This window comes from Aquarana catesbeiana, linkage group LG12 (genome assembly GCF_042186555.1).
Source record: "Aquarana catesbeiana isolate 2022-GZ linkage group LG12, ASM4218655v1, whole genome shotgun sequence".
Taxonomy (NCBI): domain Eukaryota; kingdom Metazoa; phylum Chordata; class Amphibia; order Anura; family Ranidae; genus Aquarana; species Aquarana catesbeiana.
Genome location: NC_133335.1, coordinates 199,108,557 through 199,128,219, shown reverse-complemented (window position 1 = coordinate 199,128,219; position 19,663 = coordinate 199,108,557). Strand labels below are relative to the sequence as shown.

The following is a 19,663-nucleotide window of genomic DNA, read 5'->3' as shown; positions in this document are numbered from 1 at the left end:
CATGTGCCAGTGAGACTGCTGTTACTCTCTATGGTTCCTTGTTCTTGCATATGGTGAATTTCAGAGCAGTAGTTCATGGATAGTTCATGTAAAGTGTCCTAATAGTCTATATAATAAAATGTGGATCACAGGGATTGCTGAGATGTAGTCAGTTTAAAGTACACATAGGACCCTATTTAAAATAGAGAGCGGACACTTTTGTTCTTTACAGTATTTACTTCAGATTGCACCTGCATTTTACGTGACATTCATCAAATGCAGATTGCGGTGTGAAACCTGCCCCTTGCAGTGTGTTTTTTTGCATAACATTGCAGAGAAAACTGTGCGATAGAGGGATTGAGTAGAGACCTGCTAGAATTTTTTTTCTTATATATTAACCACTTGACCACTGGGCACTTAAACCCCCTTCCTAACCAGACCGATTTTCAGCTTTCGGTGCTCTCACACTTTGAATGACAATGACTCAGTCATGCAACACTGTACCCATATGAAATGTTTGTCCTTTTTTTCACACAAATAGAGCTTTCTTTTGGTGGTATTTAATCACTGCTGGAAATTGCTAAAAATTTGGTAAAAAAAAAAAAAATTTTTTGTTTCTGTTAAAATTTATTGGCGAGTATTGGCGAGTATTGGCAGAGTATTGGCAGAGTATGGCAGAGTATTGGCAGAGTATGGCAGAGTATTGCAGAGTATTGCAGATTATTGCAGAGTATTGGCAGAGTACTGCAGATTATTGGCAGAGTACTGCAGAGTATGGGCAGAGTACTGCAGAGTATTGGCAGAGTACTGCAGAGTATTGACATAGTACTGCAGAGTATTGGCAGAGTATGGGCAGAGTACTGCAGAGTATTGGCAGAGTATTGGCAGAGTACTGCAGATTATTGGCAGAGTATTGCAGAGTATGGGCAGAGTACTGCAGAGTATTGGCATAGTACTGCAGAGTATTGCAGAATATGGGCATTGAGCAGCGCTGTGGGCACTACAGATTCAGCCCACAGCGCTTCTGCAAATGATCTCTCCCCCTTTCCCCTCGCACTGTACAGATCGGTACAGAGAGCGGTACAGATATGACGCCGGTTTGTTTACAAGTGATCGTTCCGTCATTTGATGGAGTGATCACGTGGTAAACGGCCGCTAACAACGGCCGTTTACCGTGATCCGTGATCCGGCGGTCACGGATGTTTCCGGGGGCGCGCGGGAGCAAGATTCTGGGAGGACGTCCATGGACGCCCACCCAGAATAAGCCGATCGCGCTGTAGCCATCTTTCGGCTATGGCAAGTGGTTAAAGAGCATCTGTGTCCAGGCTACCTAGGTTCACGCTATGAACCGCATGTGAATCACACAGGAATCGCACTGCATGGGGGATTTGAACCCATTAATTTTGAATGGGCTCATATCGCACCAAAGAAGTGCAGGCACCTTTTTCTGAGCCGCACTGGAACCAGATCACATGGTTGCTTTTTACCATACAATCCGGTTCAGGCAAGGACCTGATTTTGAGATTTTGTTAACTTTGAGTTGACACCGGCAGCAGATAACAAAACACAATGCATTTGCAATACAATGCGGGAAACACACAGGAATCGCAGCATTTCCTGCACCGCATCAGTGTAAATCGGGGTGTTTAAGGGCCTGTTCACAGCAAACCTGCACATGAATCACAAAGGAATGCACTGTGCGTTCCTGTGCGATTCACACCACATGCAAAACGCACTCCATTTGTGATCTGCAGCGGGTGTCAATACAAAGTTAACAAACGCAGGTCGCAAACGCAGTGCATTTTCCTGCACCTGGATCGCCTGGTAAATTTGTATCAATGTGATCTGGTTGCAATGCGTTTTAAAAGGTAGTGCATGCACTATTTTTGTTGTGGTGCAATTTTAGCCCATTTAAAATGAATGAGCTGAAATCGCACCACACAGAACACATGTGAATCACACAGGAATGCACATCGTGTTCCTATGTGATTCATGTGCACGCCTGGTGTAAACCAGCCCACAATATTCTTAACAAGCAGCTAAAGAGCTTTAAAACAAGCCATTACTAACCTCTGTAGCTGCGGGCACTGTGGAGAATTGAATCTTCCAAGTTCACAACAGAAAACCTGTTAACAGTCAACCTGTTGATTTTCCCTACAAGGAGAAGCCTACTTTCTCCTTCTTGAAAGTTTTGTATATTTCTGCATTGGGTTGGTGAAAAAAAAACCTGCTTCTATTTAAAGCAGCACAAAGATGGGAGCACTAAAATTACCACTTTTTTCTGGCTATGTGAACCGGGGATCATGTAACATTAATCTTTTTTTTTAGAAAATTAGAAAAAACGGAGTTTCAGTGGGATCCTTCTCATTCATTATTAACCTGTAAGAGGTCCTGGCTGTGGCCAGATGTTTAGTCTATTGTCTGGCACAATCTACAAAGGAAGTCAAGTCTAATAGCTGAAGGTCAAAGTGGTTTTGGTAAATCGCGAGTTTCTATTTTTGACCCCTTCTACATTTACTGTGTTTAACAAGAAGTGTAAGAATAAATATACCAATATCCTGTTATGATAGGAAGCAGCTGGTTAACTATTTGCACTATATGTGTACATGTGAAATTGTTAAGTGTCTTTTTGCCTACACAATGCCTATGAAACCATAACGTTAACATGAAGGGATACCAAGACCAGAAGAAAAAACTGTGGATCATAATGTGACTGCTTGTTTCACATTCCTGACCATGGAGCCCGAGATGACGAGGGTGGCCTCTTGCACAGTTCCCATCCAAGCACCCATGGTAGTGGAGACAAGGACTGCTAGGACAGTGGAAGGGTGCAGGTGCGAGGAAGCTGTTGTAGTGAGCTGAAGCTTGGAAACATAGGAGTCCTTCCAGTGGTAGTACAAAGCACCCAACTGTCCCTGATTTTGAGGGACTGTCCCTGATTTGGTGCAATGTCCCTCTGTCCCTTATTCCTCCTCATTTGTCCCAAATTTTGGTCTGGTCTATATAGTTAAATATAAAATGCACTTTTTATCTTTCAAAAAGTGTTTCCCAGTGCTAAACTTTTCATCCAAATTGCTGCATTTGTCAATTTTAAAAGCCAATATAAAGGAATAGTAGTGGTAAAAAAAAAGCACTTGTGGATTTAATTAACCCTTTTTTGGATATGTCCCCTTTAAGGGGTGTGGCAGGGGGCGTGTCCCATACCTACATACGTTGGCTAGTAGGTGTCCCTTATTCCCATCTCAAAATGTTGGGAGGTATGGTAGTATGGAGTCTGGTCACAAGTCTTGTTCAACAGCAGTCAGGCAGACAGGTGCAGAGTCAAGATCAAGTTTAAAGTCAGAAACAAGCAGAGGTCAGGAATGTGTCTGGCAGCGAGGTACCAAGTCAGGAGGAGGAGACGTAGCCAGAAATCCAAGCTAAAGTAGGTAACACAAGCGAGCAGCACACATAACAGGCACGGGTGATCCAAGAGAGGTGTCAGACATAGTTGGGTCAGGAACAAGGTTAGCAGACTTTCAAGAATCAGAACTGAAAACAATCTAGCACTGAGGCCAGGCAGTTTAAATAGGCTGCTGGGTGCCATGATCTGTGGATGCTTGCGCACAACTACATGCACACGTACCTTTTTACTTTTAATACATTTTACATAATGGAAATATTTCTGATTTATTTCCATCCATGATATTCTGGATCAATTACCCACCATCTCCTATGAGAGCGTTTCCATCTAAAGGGAAGAAAAGAGTTAAGGACTTCCACCTTAAGGGATATCTTCCCACACTACGCTCATGACTCTTATTACTTATGCCCCGTACACACGGTCGGATTTTCCGACGGAAAATGTTCGATGGGAGCCTTTTGACGGAAATTCCGACCGCGTGTAGGCTCCATCGGACAGTTTCCATCGGAATTTCTGTCACACAGAATTTGAGATCTGGTTCTCAACTTTTCTGACAATTTGTGTGATTATTATTTAATTGTGGTGTTTGTACAGTACATTGATTGAAACAAGTCCGGTCGGCAGTGGGCCTGGGTAAATGAGCTACATTAGTGGAAGAAAAAATTTGAAAGAACCCGCGCTATAAAGACAATTGTAAATGAAATGAAATAACAATACAAATGTGTACTTTGGGCTGCTGCTGTAGTGCAAGGTAAAAAAAACCCCAAGAGAATGAAATGTGAATATTATACTCAGCGCTGCTCCAATCAACAATAAAGAGAGGCTGCATATTTGCATGTGCTCAGCGCCAAAAGGTTAACAATATTTTTAAAACTATTAATTATAAAAGTTCCTTTTCTGTAAGTGAGATTATTTTATGTGAACCAATGTACAAATGTTGGTGCCACCCATGATATAGCTCCGAGGTTGGAGCGAAACGCGTTGGAAGCATGGCCTGGGGCTGAGACTGCCATATACTTCTCTATGACGGATTTGCAGTGATGTGCAGCTCTAGGGATTTTTGTCTTCATTACATGCTGACATTATTTTATGACATTTACTTGAAAATGTCATTATGTTTATAAAGACGCAATGGGATTTATTTACAAAAGGCAAATCCACTTTGCACTACAAGTGCACTTGAAATTGCACTGAAAGTGCACTTGGAAGTGCAGTCGCTTTAAATCTGAGGGGTAGATCTGAAATGAGGGGAAGCTCTGCTGATTTTATCATTGAATCAGGTGCAAGCTAAAATGCTGTTTTTTATCCTCCTTGAATGTCCCCTTCGGATCTACAGCGACTGCACTTCCAATTGCACTTTCAGTGCAATTTTAAGTGCACTTTGCACTTGTAGTTTGCACTTGTAGTGCAAAGTGTATTTGCCTTTCGTAAATAACTCTCAATGTTTAAACAATCCGTTTCAGAATTCTTTTTTCTATCTCACAGTAGTCTATCTTTTTCTACAGATTTTATCCTAATAAAACAGGCAGTATTTGGATAGTCATTTTAAATATTCTTTATACAGACAATTCGCTACAGTAGGTATAAAAAAGAATCACCCCCTTTAAAATAATCACATTTTGTTGCTTTGCATCCTAAAATGCAGACAGACACAGTTTTTGTTTTATCCAGCTGAATTTACTAGTGCAACTTAAAGTGGTTGTAAACCCACTTAGTGATTATCATGCAATCCCCTGTCTTCCATAATGGTGTCCTGTATATGTGCCTTATTAAAAAAATGCTGTTCTGAACCTTATTTGCTAGTGACGTTCACGTGACCGCCACCTCTACCCTGTCCTGATCTGACAACTAGAGCGGGAGGGGCCGAGAATCCCCCGCTGATGTCAGTTGGGAGGAGGGAAGGAGAGAGTCGACCGGTCACGTTTTTCAGCAGCAGGAGGGGGGGGGCCGTGACACAATGCTGACAGGCAGGGAGGGGAGGGGGGAGAGGACGGGGGAGAGAGCAGAGAGGAGAGCTGCGGATGGCGGAGGCAAGTCAACTGACCATGTTGTCAGGGCTCAGCAGCTATGATAAACCATAGTCAGTTTACAGGTGGGAGGGCAGAACCAGGCAGGATCAGCCAGGTATTTAAGGTGATACTGGGGGCCAAATTACACTGTGCTGTTATTCATACTTTAAATGAACAGGATCCATTTTGTTTTTTAGGTTAACAAACACTTTAACACATCCAAGTGAAAGATATAACACCAACATGTCATAAAAAATATAAAAATTCAAAAACAGAATCACTGAGTTGGAAAAAGGATCACCCCCTTGTGTCAGTATTTTGTTGAACCACCTTTTGCTTTAATTCCAGCCTTTAGTCTGTTGGGATATGTCTCTACTAACTTTGCACATGTAGACTTTGCAATATTTGCCCACTCTTCTTTGCAGAACTGCTCAAGTTCAGTTAAATTTGAAGGTGACCATTTGTGCTCCATCCATTTTTTCTTCTATCCTGACAAGTGCTCCAGTCCCTGCTGCAGAAATACACCCCCATAACAGGATATTACCACTTCCTTGCTTTACTGTAGCAATGGTGTTATTTGGATGGATTTCCACCAGACATATCGTTCGGTGTGGAGGCCAAATATTTACATTTTAGTCTCAACTGACCACCTTAATCGCACCTTGAAGATTCTGAGGCCACATGGAAAAAGGTGTTCTGGTCGGATTAGATTAAAATTAATTATTTGGCCTCAACACCAAACGATATGTCTGGCAGAAATCCATCCAAATAACATCAATCCTACAGTAAAGCATGGAGGTGGTAATATCCTGTTACGGGGGGACGGTAATATCCTCCTAGTATGTAGGTGTTTCTCTGCAGCAGGGACTGGAGTACTTGTCAGGATAGAGGGAAAAATGGATGGGGCAAAATACCATCAAATTCTTGAGGAACATCTGCTGCCCTCTGCTGGAAAGGTTTCAATGGGAAGAAAATTTACCTTCCAACAGGACAATGACCCAAAGCACACAGAAAAAATGACCACACAGTGGTTGAAGGAGAAAAGGGTGAATGTCCTTACATGGCCTAGTCAGAGCCCATTGTGGAATGACTTGAAGACTTTACCTGAACTTGAGAAGTCACCATGAAATTTAATTGAACTTAAACAGTTCTGCAAAGAAGAGTGGGCAAATATTCTAGAAAAGTCTAGATGTGCAAAGTTAGTAGAGCCATATTCCAACAGACTAAAGACTGTAATGAAAGCAAAAGGTGCTTCAATAAAATACTGACACAAGGGGGTGATCCTTTTTCCAACTCAGTGATTCAGTTTTTGCATTTTTTTATTTTCTTCTGACATGTTGGTGTTATATCTTTTACTTGGATGTTAAAAGTTGCACTGAGTAAATACAGCTGGATACAACAAAAACTGTGTCTCTCTTAATTTCAGGCTGCAAAGCAACAAAATGTGATTATTTTAAAGAGGGTTTATTCTTTTATATACCCGCTGTATGTCTTGTTCAGTGACGGACACAATCATTTATCATTTCCTGTTGATTTTATACATTTTCCAGTGATCTGACAGTTTGGTTGTTTCTCAGAAAGGTTGTGCGGCGTGCCAGCTTATCAGAGAGGACTAATATGTACAGACGGGAATATGAGAAGGAGGCCGTAGTGTGGCAATGCCTTGTATCAGCCGAAGCAGAAGGAGCACAAGAGGAAGAGGAAGGTAGCCCTGATTTACAGAGGGTAAGCAATACTCCATAAAGTGGTACAGTATATCTACTTCTAAAGTAATAGTGCGGCGCTTCTTTACATGTAAACAAATATACCGCAAATGTTCTTCACATATGACAAACTCTACATATCCCAAAATTCATAAGTGAAAAATGGGTATTATCCAAAAAGCATTCTCATAAATTGTAATTAAAGGGGTTGTAAAGGTAATTTTTTTTTTTTATTTAAAATAACAAACATATCATACTTACCTTCACTGTGCAGCTCGTTCTGCACAGAGTGGCCCCGCACCTGGTCTTCTGGGGTCCCTCGGCGGCTGTTTCAGCTCCTCCCCTCAAGCATTTACCACCTTAATGCGAGCTCCCTCGCATGGTGGTGAGTGCTTGCGGGCGCGCTCCCGTGATACAGCCGGCGGCTATAGCCGCTCGCTGTATCACTCGGCCCCGCCCCCCGGCGCGCCGCGTCATCGGATGTGATTGACAGCAGCGCGAGCCAATGGCTGCGCTGCTTTCAATCCATCCACTGCAGCCAATCAGTGACCAGGCTGAGCTGCAATGAGGACGAGCAGCGAAGATTCGAGGCGTCAGGTAAGTAAAACGGGGGGGCTGGGGGCGGCGGTACTGTCAAAAGTTTTTTCACCTTAATGCATAGAATGCATTAAGGTGAAAAAATGTTTATCTTTACAACCCCTTTAATGCCCCATAAATTAAATAATGACAAACCTTAAAGGAACACTAAAGAAACATTTTTTTTTTTAAATAATAAACATGTTATACTTACCTCCACTGTGCAGCTCGTTTTGCACAGAGTGGCCCCGAACCTTGTCTCCTGGGGTCCCTCGGCGGCTGTCTCAGCTCCCCCCCCCCCCGCAAGCACGAATCACCTTCATGCGAGCTCCCTCCCATGGTGTTGAGTTCTTGGTGGCGCACTCCCATGATACAGCTGGCGGCCATAGCCGCTTACTGTGTCACTTGGCCCCGCCCCCCGGCGCGCCGCATCATTGGATGTGATTGACAGCAGCGCGAGCCAATGGCTGTGCTGCTTTCAATCCATCAACTCTAGCCAATCAGCGGCCAGGCTGATCAACGAAGAGGATGTCGGGGCGAGCACGGGACTTTTGAGGGGTCAGGTAAGTAAAACAGGGGGCTGGGGGGGCCAGTATTGTCAAATGTTTTTTCACCTTAATGCATAGAATGCATTAAGGTGAAAAAACTTTTACCTTTACAACCCCTTTAATTTTCTAAAACATCTCTTCCACAGTGTGCAAATCCAATCCATACTGGCAATACCATCCACCACTGTAATCCTCAGGTGTGCTCTTGCCTAATCAGATGGGCCTTATAGAGCAAAAGTGGTCAGACACAGCAAGAAATTTGTATATCCTCAGGAACCTTCCTTGGCAGTCCGCTTTTACTCATATAGCTACTCATCATCATTATCAAGGGTTATATACCCATAGAGAAACAAAGAGAGCTTATAGTGGAAACCATCTAAAATGTATTACTGCAGCAAAATAATCACACTCACATTAAAGCAGTAGTAAACCGCAGTTGATGGTAAAAAAAAATAAATAAATCCCCTGCAAGTCAATGTCTTAATGTGCTAGTATGCATCGTATACTAGCACATTATGTGAGACTTACCTTAGAACAAAGCCATCCAGCGCCGAGCTGTCACCGCTGAGAGGACTGACCTCTTCCCCCGGTCCTCCTTCCGGGTTCATGTCCTCCGGCTACATGAGTGGCTACCATGACGCCACGCCTGTGCATGCACGCGGGACCTGCCGTTTACGGCACAGGCTCTGAAGGTCCGGCTGAAATTTCAGAGCGCATTTGCTGGCTCCCTCTCTGTCCAGCTTCCCATGGGGGCACTCATGTGTGCTCGCTCCTGAGCCCTGCTGCCGTGTCCATTGACAAAGACAGCGGGACTCAGCCCCGCCCCCTGGCTTTGATTGACAGTACTGGGAGCCAATGTCTCCTGATGCCCCAGCAAAGCTAATGAAACATGGAAGTGAGGGGAGAGAAGAGCTGCAGATGTGCACAGTGCTGGATCCAATGAGGGCTCAGGTAAGTATAAGGGGGGGGAGAGGGTGAGGGGCCAAATTCGATGCCTAAATAATAATTGATAATTGATAATTACCTAATTGATAAAAGGTATGCATTAAGGTAAAAAATGTTTAGGCTTTAAAACCACATTAATGAACATTTTCCTCCTGTAGCCACTAAATGCTGGCGGGAGGGAGAGGAGGAGAAGCCAGCTTTTAGTGGTTGCAGGAGGAAAATGGAGAGGATCGATTCCTGTATATGCCGCCCCCGCTGCCCCTCCTGTCTAAGTGTAAAACAGAATGTGACAGGGAGGCCCTACGGGCCCACCGGAGCATGGGCTGGGGTCACCATTGTGACCCCTGACATTACACCAAATGTAAATGAGCCCTCACTGTCCGGAGCCCCCTATAAGGCTCCTATAAGGGTTCCAGCTCCCACTTCTTCCCAGGGCACCGCGGCTCCAGAAGTAAGTTCACCTTTCCCCCCTCCCTCTCGGCAATCATCTGGGACACGTCATGGGTCCCAGATGATTGCCCGGCCAGTCACAGTGCACAGCGCGGCTCGTGCATATGCAGTGCATGCCCGGCTGTGAAGCCACAGCCGGGCACCCACAGTGGCAATGCCGGTGCCGCAGAGAGGAGGGGGAGACAAGCGAGGCTTCGTTCCCCCGCATCGCTGGACCCTGGGACAGGTAAGTGTTCAATTATTAAAAGTCAGCAGCTGCAGTATTTGTAGCTGCTGACTTTTAATTTTTTTTTTGTTGGAACTCTGCTTTAATCACTACTACATTGTTTTTATAGCTAATAACACCATAATGATCCTTTGGTTCTATTTGTGTAGCCCAAATTACTACTTTTAGTAAAGAATCGCTAGTGGTTTTAGTAACCTAATCAAGCTAGTACAATGTGATTTCCAGCAAATCGGTCTGAGTTACATGCCAAAATTAAAGAGAATGAAAAAGTGCTGATTAAGCACGTGCTTGTTTTTACACCCTAGTTAACCCCTACAGGTTGATTAAAATACAGCTACGCTCTAAAGTGGTTGTAAAGTCAAAGAAAGATTACTGCCAGTCCCTCTGTTCTACTAAGCTATACTACATTTGTTCTCCTCCCCTGATCTAAGGGCTACAGCGGGAGGGGCTGAGATCCCCCTCCTACAACAGCACGTGACTGCTGTGCTGTCTGCTCAGCCCCTCCCACTGTACCCCTTAGAGCGGGAGAGGAGAGCCGCCAGAGGTCATGTGACCGGCCAGAAAAGATCTGAAAGAAGGTATTTAGAGGCATAATTTTGTACAAACATGTATACAGTGTAGTATAGCTTAGTAGAACAGAGGGGCTGGCAGCAATCTGTCTTTGACTTTACTGCCAGCTACTAATAGCGGCAGGAGGGGAGGGGAAGAGATCGCTCACAGCCTCATACACAGGAGCTGACCGGCAGGGAAGAAGGGGATGAGGAAGAAGAGAGGAGAGCAGTGGGATGACAGAGGCACATAAACTGACCATGGTATCATGGATCAGCAGCCATGATTACTGTAGTCAGTTTATATAGGGGGACACAGAAACAGGCAGAATCGACCAGGTTTTTTACAGCATTGAAAGGGACAGATTAGACAGCACAAGCGCTAAGCACTGTGCTGTTTAACCTGCAATAAGGGAACATGATATTTTTATTTTATTTTTTTCTTTAGAGTTACAACCTCTTTAAGGTGAACTGCTGGCAAAAATACATTCCTCAGCAGCCTCAAAGGATATGAATCCATTTTGTGTGTGCCGTATACCTTTACAGATCCAAATATTACCTTCTACATGTAGCAGTGACATCATCACTGTACTGTACATAGTCTGTGCAGGGACCCAGCAGCTCTACCGTTCATTTTTTTCCTCAGTAATGTACACACAGCACCCCATATTGACAGAAAAACAGAATTGTTGACATTTTTATTAAAAAAGAAAAACTGAAATATCACATGGTCCTAAGTTTTCAGACCCTTTGCTGTGACACTCATATATTTAACTCAGGTGCTGTCCATTTCTTCTGATCATCCTTGAGATGGTTCTACACCTTCATTTGAGTCCAGCTGTGTTTGATTATACTGATTGGACTTGATTAAGAAAGCCACACACCTGTCTATATAAGACCTTACAGCTCACAGTGCATGTCAGAGCAAATGAGAATCATGAGGTCAAAGGAACTGCCTGAAGAGCTCAGAGACAGAATTGTGCCAAGGCACAGATCTGGCCAAGGTTACGAAAAAAAATTCTTCTCCAGAGTGCTTAGGACCTTAGACTGGGCCAAAGGTTTACCTTCCAACAAGACAATGACCCTAAGCACACAGCTAAAATAATGAAGGAGTGGCTTCACAACAACACCGTGACTGTTCTTGAATGGCCCAGCCAGAGTCCTGACTTAAACCCAATTGAGCATCTCTGGAGAGACCTAAAAATGACTGTCCACCAACGTTTACCATCCAACCTGACAGAGCTGGAGAGGATCTGCAAGGAGGAATGGCAGAGGATCCCCAAATCCAGGTGTGAAAAACTTGTTGCATCTTTCCCAAAAAGACTCATGGCTGTATTAGATCAAAAGGGGCTTCTACTAAATACTGAGCAAAGTGAATACGTCCTAAGTGATATTTAAGTTTTTCTTTTTTAATAAATCTGTAAAAATGTCAACAATTCTGTGTTTTTCTGTCAATATGGGGTGCTGTGTGTACATTAATGAGGAAAAAAATGAACTTAAATGATTTTAGCAAATGGCTGCAATATAACAAAGAGTGAAAAATTTAAGGGGGTCTGAATACTTTCCGCCCCCACTGTAGATCAGACCAAAATGAGGGACAAATGAGGGGGAATGAGGGACAGTCCCTTGAAATCAGGGACAGTTGGGAGCTATGCATCACATACAACTTCAGGACCATGTAAGTTCACTCTGAGTCATGATTAATCATAGGTGGGAAAATCAAGCTAGCATAATAGTGTGTGTGGGGGTGCAACTCTGATAAAACATCTGAAGATCTCAGAGTTATTTGTCTGGCTGAGTAATCAGGTCTCTGGGTATACTGCCGGGGCACCTTGTGTGGGGACATCAGTGCAGAACTGAGTGCACAGTACATAGGGTGATGACATCATCACGTGCCCAGTCACTATTGGCACGCTGCTGTGTGACAGATGGCAGCTGTGTCATCATATGTGGAATCAGGCTGTCATAGAAAACCGTGTTTAGAAACACAGTGACACCATTATACTTATACTTTCATATATTATATAGACCAGTGTTTCTCAACTCCAGTCCTCAAGGCGCCCCAACAGGTCATGTTTTCAGGATTTCCATGATTTTGCACAGGTGATTTGATCAGTTTCACTGCCTTAGTCATTACCACAGCCAATTCATCTGAGGGAAATCCTGAAAACATGACCTGTTGGGGCGCCTTGAGGACTGGAGTTGAGAAACACTGATATAGACATATTATTTATTTATTTCAGGTACTTATACTGTATAGAGCCAACAATTTATGCAGCACTTAACATTTATTGTACATTCACATCAATTCCTGCCCCTAAGGAGCTTACAATCTAAGGTCCTCACCTCACATTCATATATACACACACATATTCGTCCCCGTCTCCCTCTGCTTGCTGGTGTCTCTTCGGCTTACCCCATTTCCACCGTCTCGCCTGAGAAACAATCCAACGGTGTGGCCGGCTGGTTCCAGAAGCAATCAAAAAGTAGATTGTCCCTAAACGCCTCTATAGACTTGGGGGACCGGAACGACGTTATGACTTCCCTTCCGGTCCAGGGTGGAAGTAAACCATTTTTTTTTTTAAAGCAAAAGATCAATAAAATATTTTTTTGTTATTCTTTTACTTTTAAATGTAAAGGAGACATTTGGAGTCTTTTTGATCCCAGATCTCTCCATAAAGAGGAACTGTCATCCTTATTTCTATTACAAGGGATGTTTACATTCCTTGTTATAGGAATAAAAGTAACCAAATAAAAAATTAAAGGGACAGTGTAAAACAAAAAGTAATATAATAATAAAAAGAAATTATCCATCTCTTTGTGCTCGCGTGCAGAAGCAAACGCGTGCATACGTTGTGCACGCATGTGTGAGCGGTATTCACACCACACATGTGAGGTATTGCCGCAAATAGAGAGCAATCATTCTAGACCTCCGCTGTAGTTTAAAGCATCACCTATGGAGAGTTTTAAGTACCGTAGTTTGTTGCCATTCCACGAGCGTGCGCAGTTTTACAGCGTGACATGTTAGGTATCTATTTACTCAGCGTAACATCATCTTTCACATTTTACAAAAAAACTCAGGCATATTTTTTTTTTAATTCATGAAAATGTTTTCGTAAACAATTGCAGTTTGCAAAACCACTGCACAAATACTGTGTTTTACCGCCATTTTATTCCCTAGGGTCTCTGCTAAAAAGAAAAAAAAATGTATAATGTTTGGGGGTTATAAGTAATTTTCTAACAAAAAATACTGATTTAAAGTTGTAAACAAAAAGTGCTTAAAAGTGGTTAGCTCCACCAGGCTATCTGTCTATCTATCTATCAGTGGCAGTTAGTAATAACATTTTTTGGGGGGACACAAACCCCTCCAGGTCCTTACCTGCCCATCCTCGGCTGTCACGGCTCCCAATACCCGGATACACTATACACAGAGCACACATTGTATATTGTACACAGAGCACACACTATACACAGAGCACACACTATATAAAGAGCACACAGTATGCACAGAGTATACACAGAGCACACAGTATATACACAGAGCACACAGTATATACACAGAGCACACAGTATTCACAGAGCACACACTATACACAGAGCACACACTATATAAAGAGCACAAACTATATACAGAGCACACAGTATACACAGAGCACACAGTATACACAGAGCACACAGTATATACACAGAGCACACACTATATACAAAGCACACAGTATTCACACAGCACACACTATATACAGAGTGACAGAGCACACAGCCAGCACTTCAGCACCTGTTTGGATCTGCATCCAGCAACACCAACACCCCCCTCATCATATGACATCAGGAGGAGGATGAGGAGTGGGGACACTGGGGCTGTGAGTGACACCCATGGCAGTGAGACCTCCTCTACCATTACCGACACCACACACAGCAGACTCCTCTCTGATCTGGCTTCTCCTTTACCTTACAAACACTGACAACTTACCGGAGGAATCTCCGACCCCACAACCTGCAGGGGGACAAAGAAGTTGCCGCTCGGGCCGTGCGTTCCTTCAATGGAGCCGTGCCTTCACTTCCGGTTTCCCACTGGCACAGAGAAACCGGAAGTGACGCCACGGCTCAGAGGAAAGCACCGGCCATGTCCTACGGCGGTGCCAATAGAAAACCCGACAACAAGGAGAATGACTGCAATATGGCAGTGTTGCAGCGCATTGCTTTGCCTTTTTTTTTTTTTGGTGCCTAGCCTTGGGGGGGATATCTATCTATCTATCTATCTATCTATCTATCTATCTATCTATCTATCTATCTATCTATCTATCTATCTATCTATCTATCTATCTATCTATCTACCTTTGTAAGCTCACAAACTCCTAACCCTCTTGTGCTGAATTGTATTGTAACTATTCTGTCTCCCTTACTAATGAAAATAATAATTATTACAGGGGGTCCCCGGGTTACAAACAAGATAGGGACTTTAGGTTTGTTCTTAAGTTGAATCTGTTTGTAAGTCGGAACGGGTACATTTTTTAAGTGTAGCTCCAGCCAAAAAATCTATTTTTAAGTTTTGTAGATAGCATAGGGAAGGGTTATCACCCCTGTAACATTTGTTTTGCTGTCTGTGCCCCTGTTCAGAAGATTTCACCTCACTTTCTGTCCCAATGACAATTGGATTTTGAAAATTTGGGGTTATTAGGGAAATAAGGATAGGTAATAAAGCATCAGTGGAGACACCTTTTTCTCATATTAACTCTTACAGGAGTGAATTTCCCTTCCTAGGGGTAGATTTCCTCTCACTTCCTGTTGTCTCCCTCCGTTTGTAAGTAGGAGTCGTTTGTAAGTCGGATGTTTGTAAGTAGGGGACCCCCTGTATTGGTATCTATAGTATCCATCCATCCCTCCAAATCTAACACACACACACACACACTTTTTTAACTACAGAGCTTTTATTTTTGCTCTTTTATCATTTAATGAACAGACGCACACTTCTACAACTAGTATAATAGTGTAACTTCAGTGTTGGCTACACCGTTGTATGTCCAAAATTGTCAAAAGCGTTCCCGGAATACACAGAATACAGGGAAACACCTCCCTCTAGTGGTGATTAAGGAAACTTTTCTAGCAACACAGAGGCATACCATAGTTTGCCCCACTTCTTCCTGTGAAGGTATCATATTTATAAAGCAGTGAATGAGACATACATTTACTGGAGGTGAATCATTGACTATAACTTAAAGCGGAGTTCCACCTGCAAAAAAACAGCGGGGGGAATGGAGGAGGGGCCGGACATGGCATAGATCGCCGTGGATACTCCGCTTTAAAACACATGCCCCGTGAAGACTTACCTGCAGTGAATATTTGGTGAATATTAACATAACATAACATATGTTATGTAGTTAAAGGCAAACCATGGCTCTTCTAATAATTTTCCACCACAGGGTAATGACAAATGGCTTCTATCATGGAATCATAGGGCACAATCCTACTTGCTGCATTTGATTTTCCAGTAGAAAAATCGTCCACAGCCAGGCCCGGATTTACTCCCTTTGCCGCCCCAAGGCCGGGTCCTTCAATGCCGCCCCCCCCCCCCCCACACACACACACACACACACACATACACACACCACGTCCTTTATCGATGACTTCTACAATAGATCAATTAAAAACATATCTCCATACACGAAAACACTGAAAATAACTGGCTTTAATTGTACAGACTAAAAATACTTCAGGGTAAGCGCGCGAGGGGTAAGGATTTTTCGCAGGCAATTTTTCAAGGCAATGGCTGGTGTTAGTGCTTCAATCATCCCTGGCACCATGGTTGTTATGGTGTCAGGATGATTGAAACACATTACTTCTATCATTACATTGTAATATAAACTGAAATAGTTCAACTCACCAGAATGCAGAATCATTGGGAGCCCTGAGCGTGTCACTTGCCACCATCTCTTGTCACTTGCCACTATGCCTGCCACCAGATGGGGATGTCACTTGCCACGCTGCCTGCCACCAGATGGGGATGTCACTTGCCACCATGCCTGCCACCAGATGGGGATGTCACTTGCCACGCTGCCTGCCACCAGATGGAGATGTCACTTGCCACACTGCCTGCCACCAGATGGGGATGTCACTTGCTACACTGCCTGCCACCAGATGGGGATGTCACTTGCCACCATGCCTGCCACCAGATGGGGATGTCACTTGCCACGCTGCCTGCCACCAGATGGGGATGTCACTTGCCACCATGCCTGCCACCAGATAGGGATGTCACTTGCCACGCTGCCTGCCACCAGATGGGGATGTCACTTGCCACACTGCCTGCCACCAGATGGAGATGTCACTTGCCACACTGCCTGCCACCAGATGGAGATGTCACTTGCCACGCTGCCTGCCACCAGATGGGGATGTCACTTGCCACACTGCCTGCCACCAGATGGAGCTGTCACTTGCCACACTGCCTGCCACCAGATGGGGATGTCACTTGCCACGCTGCCTGCCACCAGATGGGGGATGTCACTTGCCACGCTGCCTGTCACCAGATGGGGATGTCACTTGCCACCATGCCTGCCACCAGATGGGGATGTCACTTGCCACGCTGCCTGCCACCAGATGGAGATGTCACTTGCTACACTGCCTGCCACCAGATGGGGATGTCACTTGCCACACTGCCTGCCACCAGATGGGGATGTCACTTGCCACACTGCCTGCCACCAGATGGGGATGTCACTTGCCACGCTGCCTGCCACCAGATGGGGGATGTCACTTGCCACGCTGCCTGCCACCAGATGGGGATGTCACTTGCCACCATGCCTGCCACCAGACGGGGATGTCACTTGCTACGCTGCCTGCCACCAGATGGGGATGTCACTTGCTACACTGCCTGCCACCAGATGGAGATGTCACTTGCCACGCTGCCTGCCACCAGATGGGGATGTCACTTGCCACACTGCCTGCCACCAGATGGGGATGTCACTTGCCACACTGCCTGCCACCAGATGGAGATGTCACTTGCCACGCTGCCTGCCACCAGATGGGGATGTCACTTGCCACACTGCCTGCCACCAGATGGGGATGTCACTTGCCACCAGATGGGGATGTCACTTGCCACCATGCCTGCCACCACATGGGGATGTCACTTGCCACCAGATGGGGATGTCCCTTGCCACCAGATGGAGATGTCACTTGCCACGCTGCCTGCCACCAGATGGAGATGTCACTTGCTACACTGCCTGCCACCAGATGGGGATGTCACTTGCCACACTGCCTGCCACCAGATGGGGATGTCACTTGCCACACTGCCTGCCACCAGATGGGGATGTCACTTGCCACGCTGCCTGCCACCATATGGGGGATGTCACTTGCCATGCTGCCTGCCACCAGATGGGGATGTCATTTGCCACCATGCCTGCCACCAGATGGGGATGTCACTTGCTACGCTGCCTGCCACCAGATGGGGATGTCACTTGCTACACTGCCTGCCACCAGATGGAGATGTCACTTGCCACGCTGCCTGCCACCAGATGGGGATGTCACTTGCCACACTGCCTGCCACCAGATGGGGATGTCACTTGCCACACTGCCTGCCACCAGATGGAGATGTCACTTGCCACGCTGCCTGCCACCAGATGGGGATGTCACTTGCCACCAGATGGGGATGTCACTTGCCACCATGCCTGCCACCACATGGGGATGTCACTTGCCACCAGATGGGGATGTCCCTTGCCACCAGATGGGGATGTCCCTTGCCAATGTTGCCATGCTGCCTGCCATCAGGAGGAGGGCGGAACAGCGGTGCGGGTAATAGGAGATGTCATCTTTCTCCCATGCCGCCGCACCGCTGACACTACTAGCTAATCTCAATTTTTTTAAAAATGGCGCCGAGCGGCGCAATCACGCTACTGCGCATGCGCCGCCCGGCCAAGCGCTTACGAGCTTTCCCGAGCCCGTCCGGCTTCAGGACGGCGCATGCGCAGTTGCGTGGTCGGCTCGCGGCCATTTTTTCTATGGGCACTGGTGCCCATAATAGACTTTAATGGGCAGCACGAAAGGGGGGGCGGCCGCGAAGTCGCTGCAGGAGCGGCGCCGCCCCTACACCACTGCCGCCCCGAGGCCTGGCCTCGGTGGCCTTGTGGCTAATCCGGCCCTGTCCACAGCAATTAATAGTACTATATGTATAAAACATCAAAAATGCACCACAACAGGTGAGAAAAGCAGAGGTGTTAATAGGATCCAAGCCCGACACTTTACAGAAGCATGTGGAGTTAAAATTGAAAACTTGAAGGTCCAAAATTTGCATCAAACAGTAAAGCACAATCACACCAGTGTGTAGCACTGCAAAAATGCTTGAAACGTAGTGCTGTCTTGTTCATTTTGAATTGCACCACAGTGATTTACTTTATGGCACACCATAACTCACAGCTCATTCTGGGCTGCCAGTGCACCACGACTTACATTAAACCATGTGTTACACATATGAATAATGTGCCTTATATGTGTGCAACACACTAGTGTGAAGAGGCCCTAAAGCTTGTGCCAAAAGTGCATTTAACCACTTGAATACCGGGCACTTTCACTCCCTATCTGCCCCGGCCAAATTTTCAGCTTTCAGCGCTGTCACGCTTTGAAGGACAATTGCGCAGTCATGCAACACTGTACCCATATGAAATGTGTATAGTTTTTTTTTCACACAAATAGAGCTTTCTTTTGGTGGTATTTAATCACCACTGGGTATTTTTTTTGTGCCAAATAAACAAAAAATATAGATCATTTCGAAAAAAAAAAAAAAAGATACATTGTTGTTTCTGTTATAACATTTTACAGATAATTAATCGTTCTTCATAAATTTAGGCAAAAATGTATACTGCAACATTTCTTTGGTCTTCTGCAGGAAAGTTATAAGTAGACAGTCCAAGGTATTTAGTAAGAGGCATGGTGAGTTTTTTAAAGCTGCAATTTTTTGTCACAATTTTTTGGAAAATTAAGAAATACATTTTTTTTTTACATACTGTCACTAGTGCAGTACAGCGTCATCATATAACTGATGTGGCAGTGACCAGGGACACTGACTGGTGACAGTATGTAAAAAGTAAAACAAAAATAAAAATTTGTAATATTTTTTTTTTTTTACATTTCTTTAAATATTTTTTCTTTTTTATTACATTTTTTGTTTACTTTTTTTTTGCATACTATGACCAGAGCAACACGGTTTTACCATTGTAGCACTGTACTACTCTGGGGAGGTGATCAGGACACTATGATTGCTTATAACAGTGACTATGACTGTTATAAACATCC

At 44.7% G+C, this 19,663-nt stretch overlaps 1 protein-coding gene across 2 annotated transcripts in view; it reads left to right on the top strand.

The window, feature by feature from the left end:
* The window catches only part of PPP1R16B (protein phosphatase 1 regulatory subunit 16B), a 108,080-nt gene that overhangs the window by 80,179 nt on the left and 8,238 nt on the right, over positions 1 to 19,663 (top strand). For both annotated transcript variants that reach the window (XM_073606419.1, XM_073606418.1), the window contains exon 10: positions 6,969 to 7,116. In XM_073606419.1, the coding sequence (XP_073462520.1) occupies positions 6,969 to 7,116 (148 nt within the window). The remainder of the gene's footprint in view (positions 1 to 6,968; positions 7,117 to 19,663) is intronic.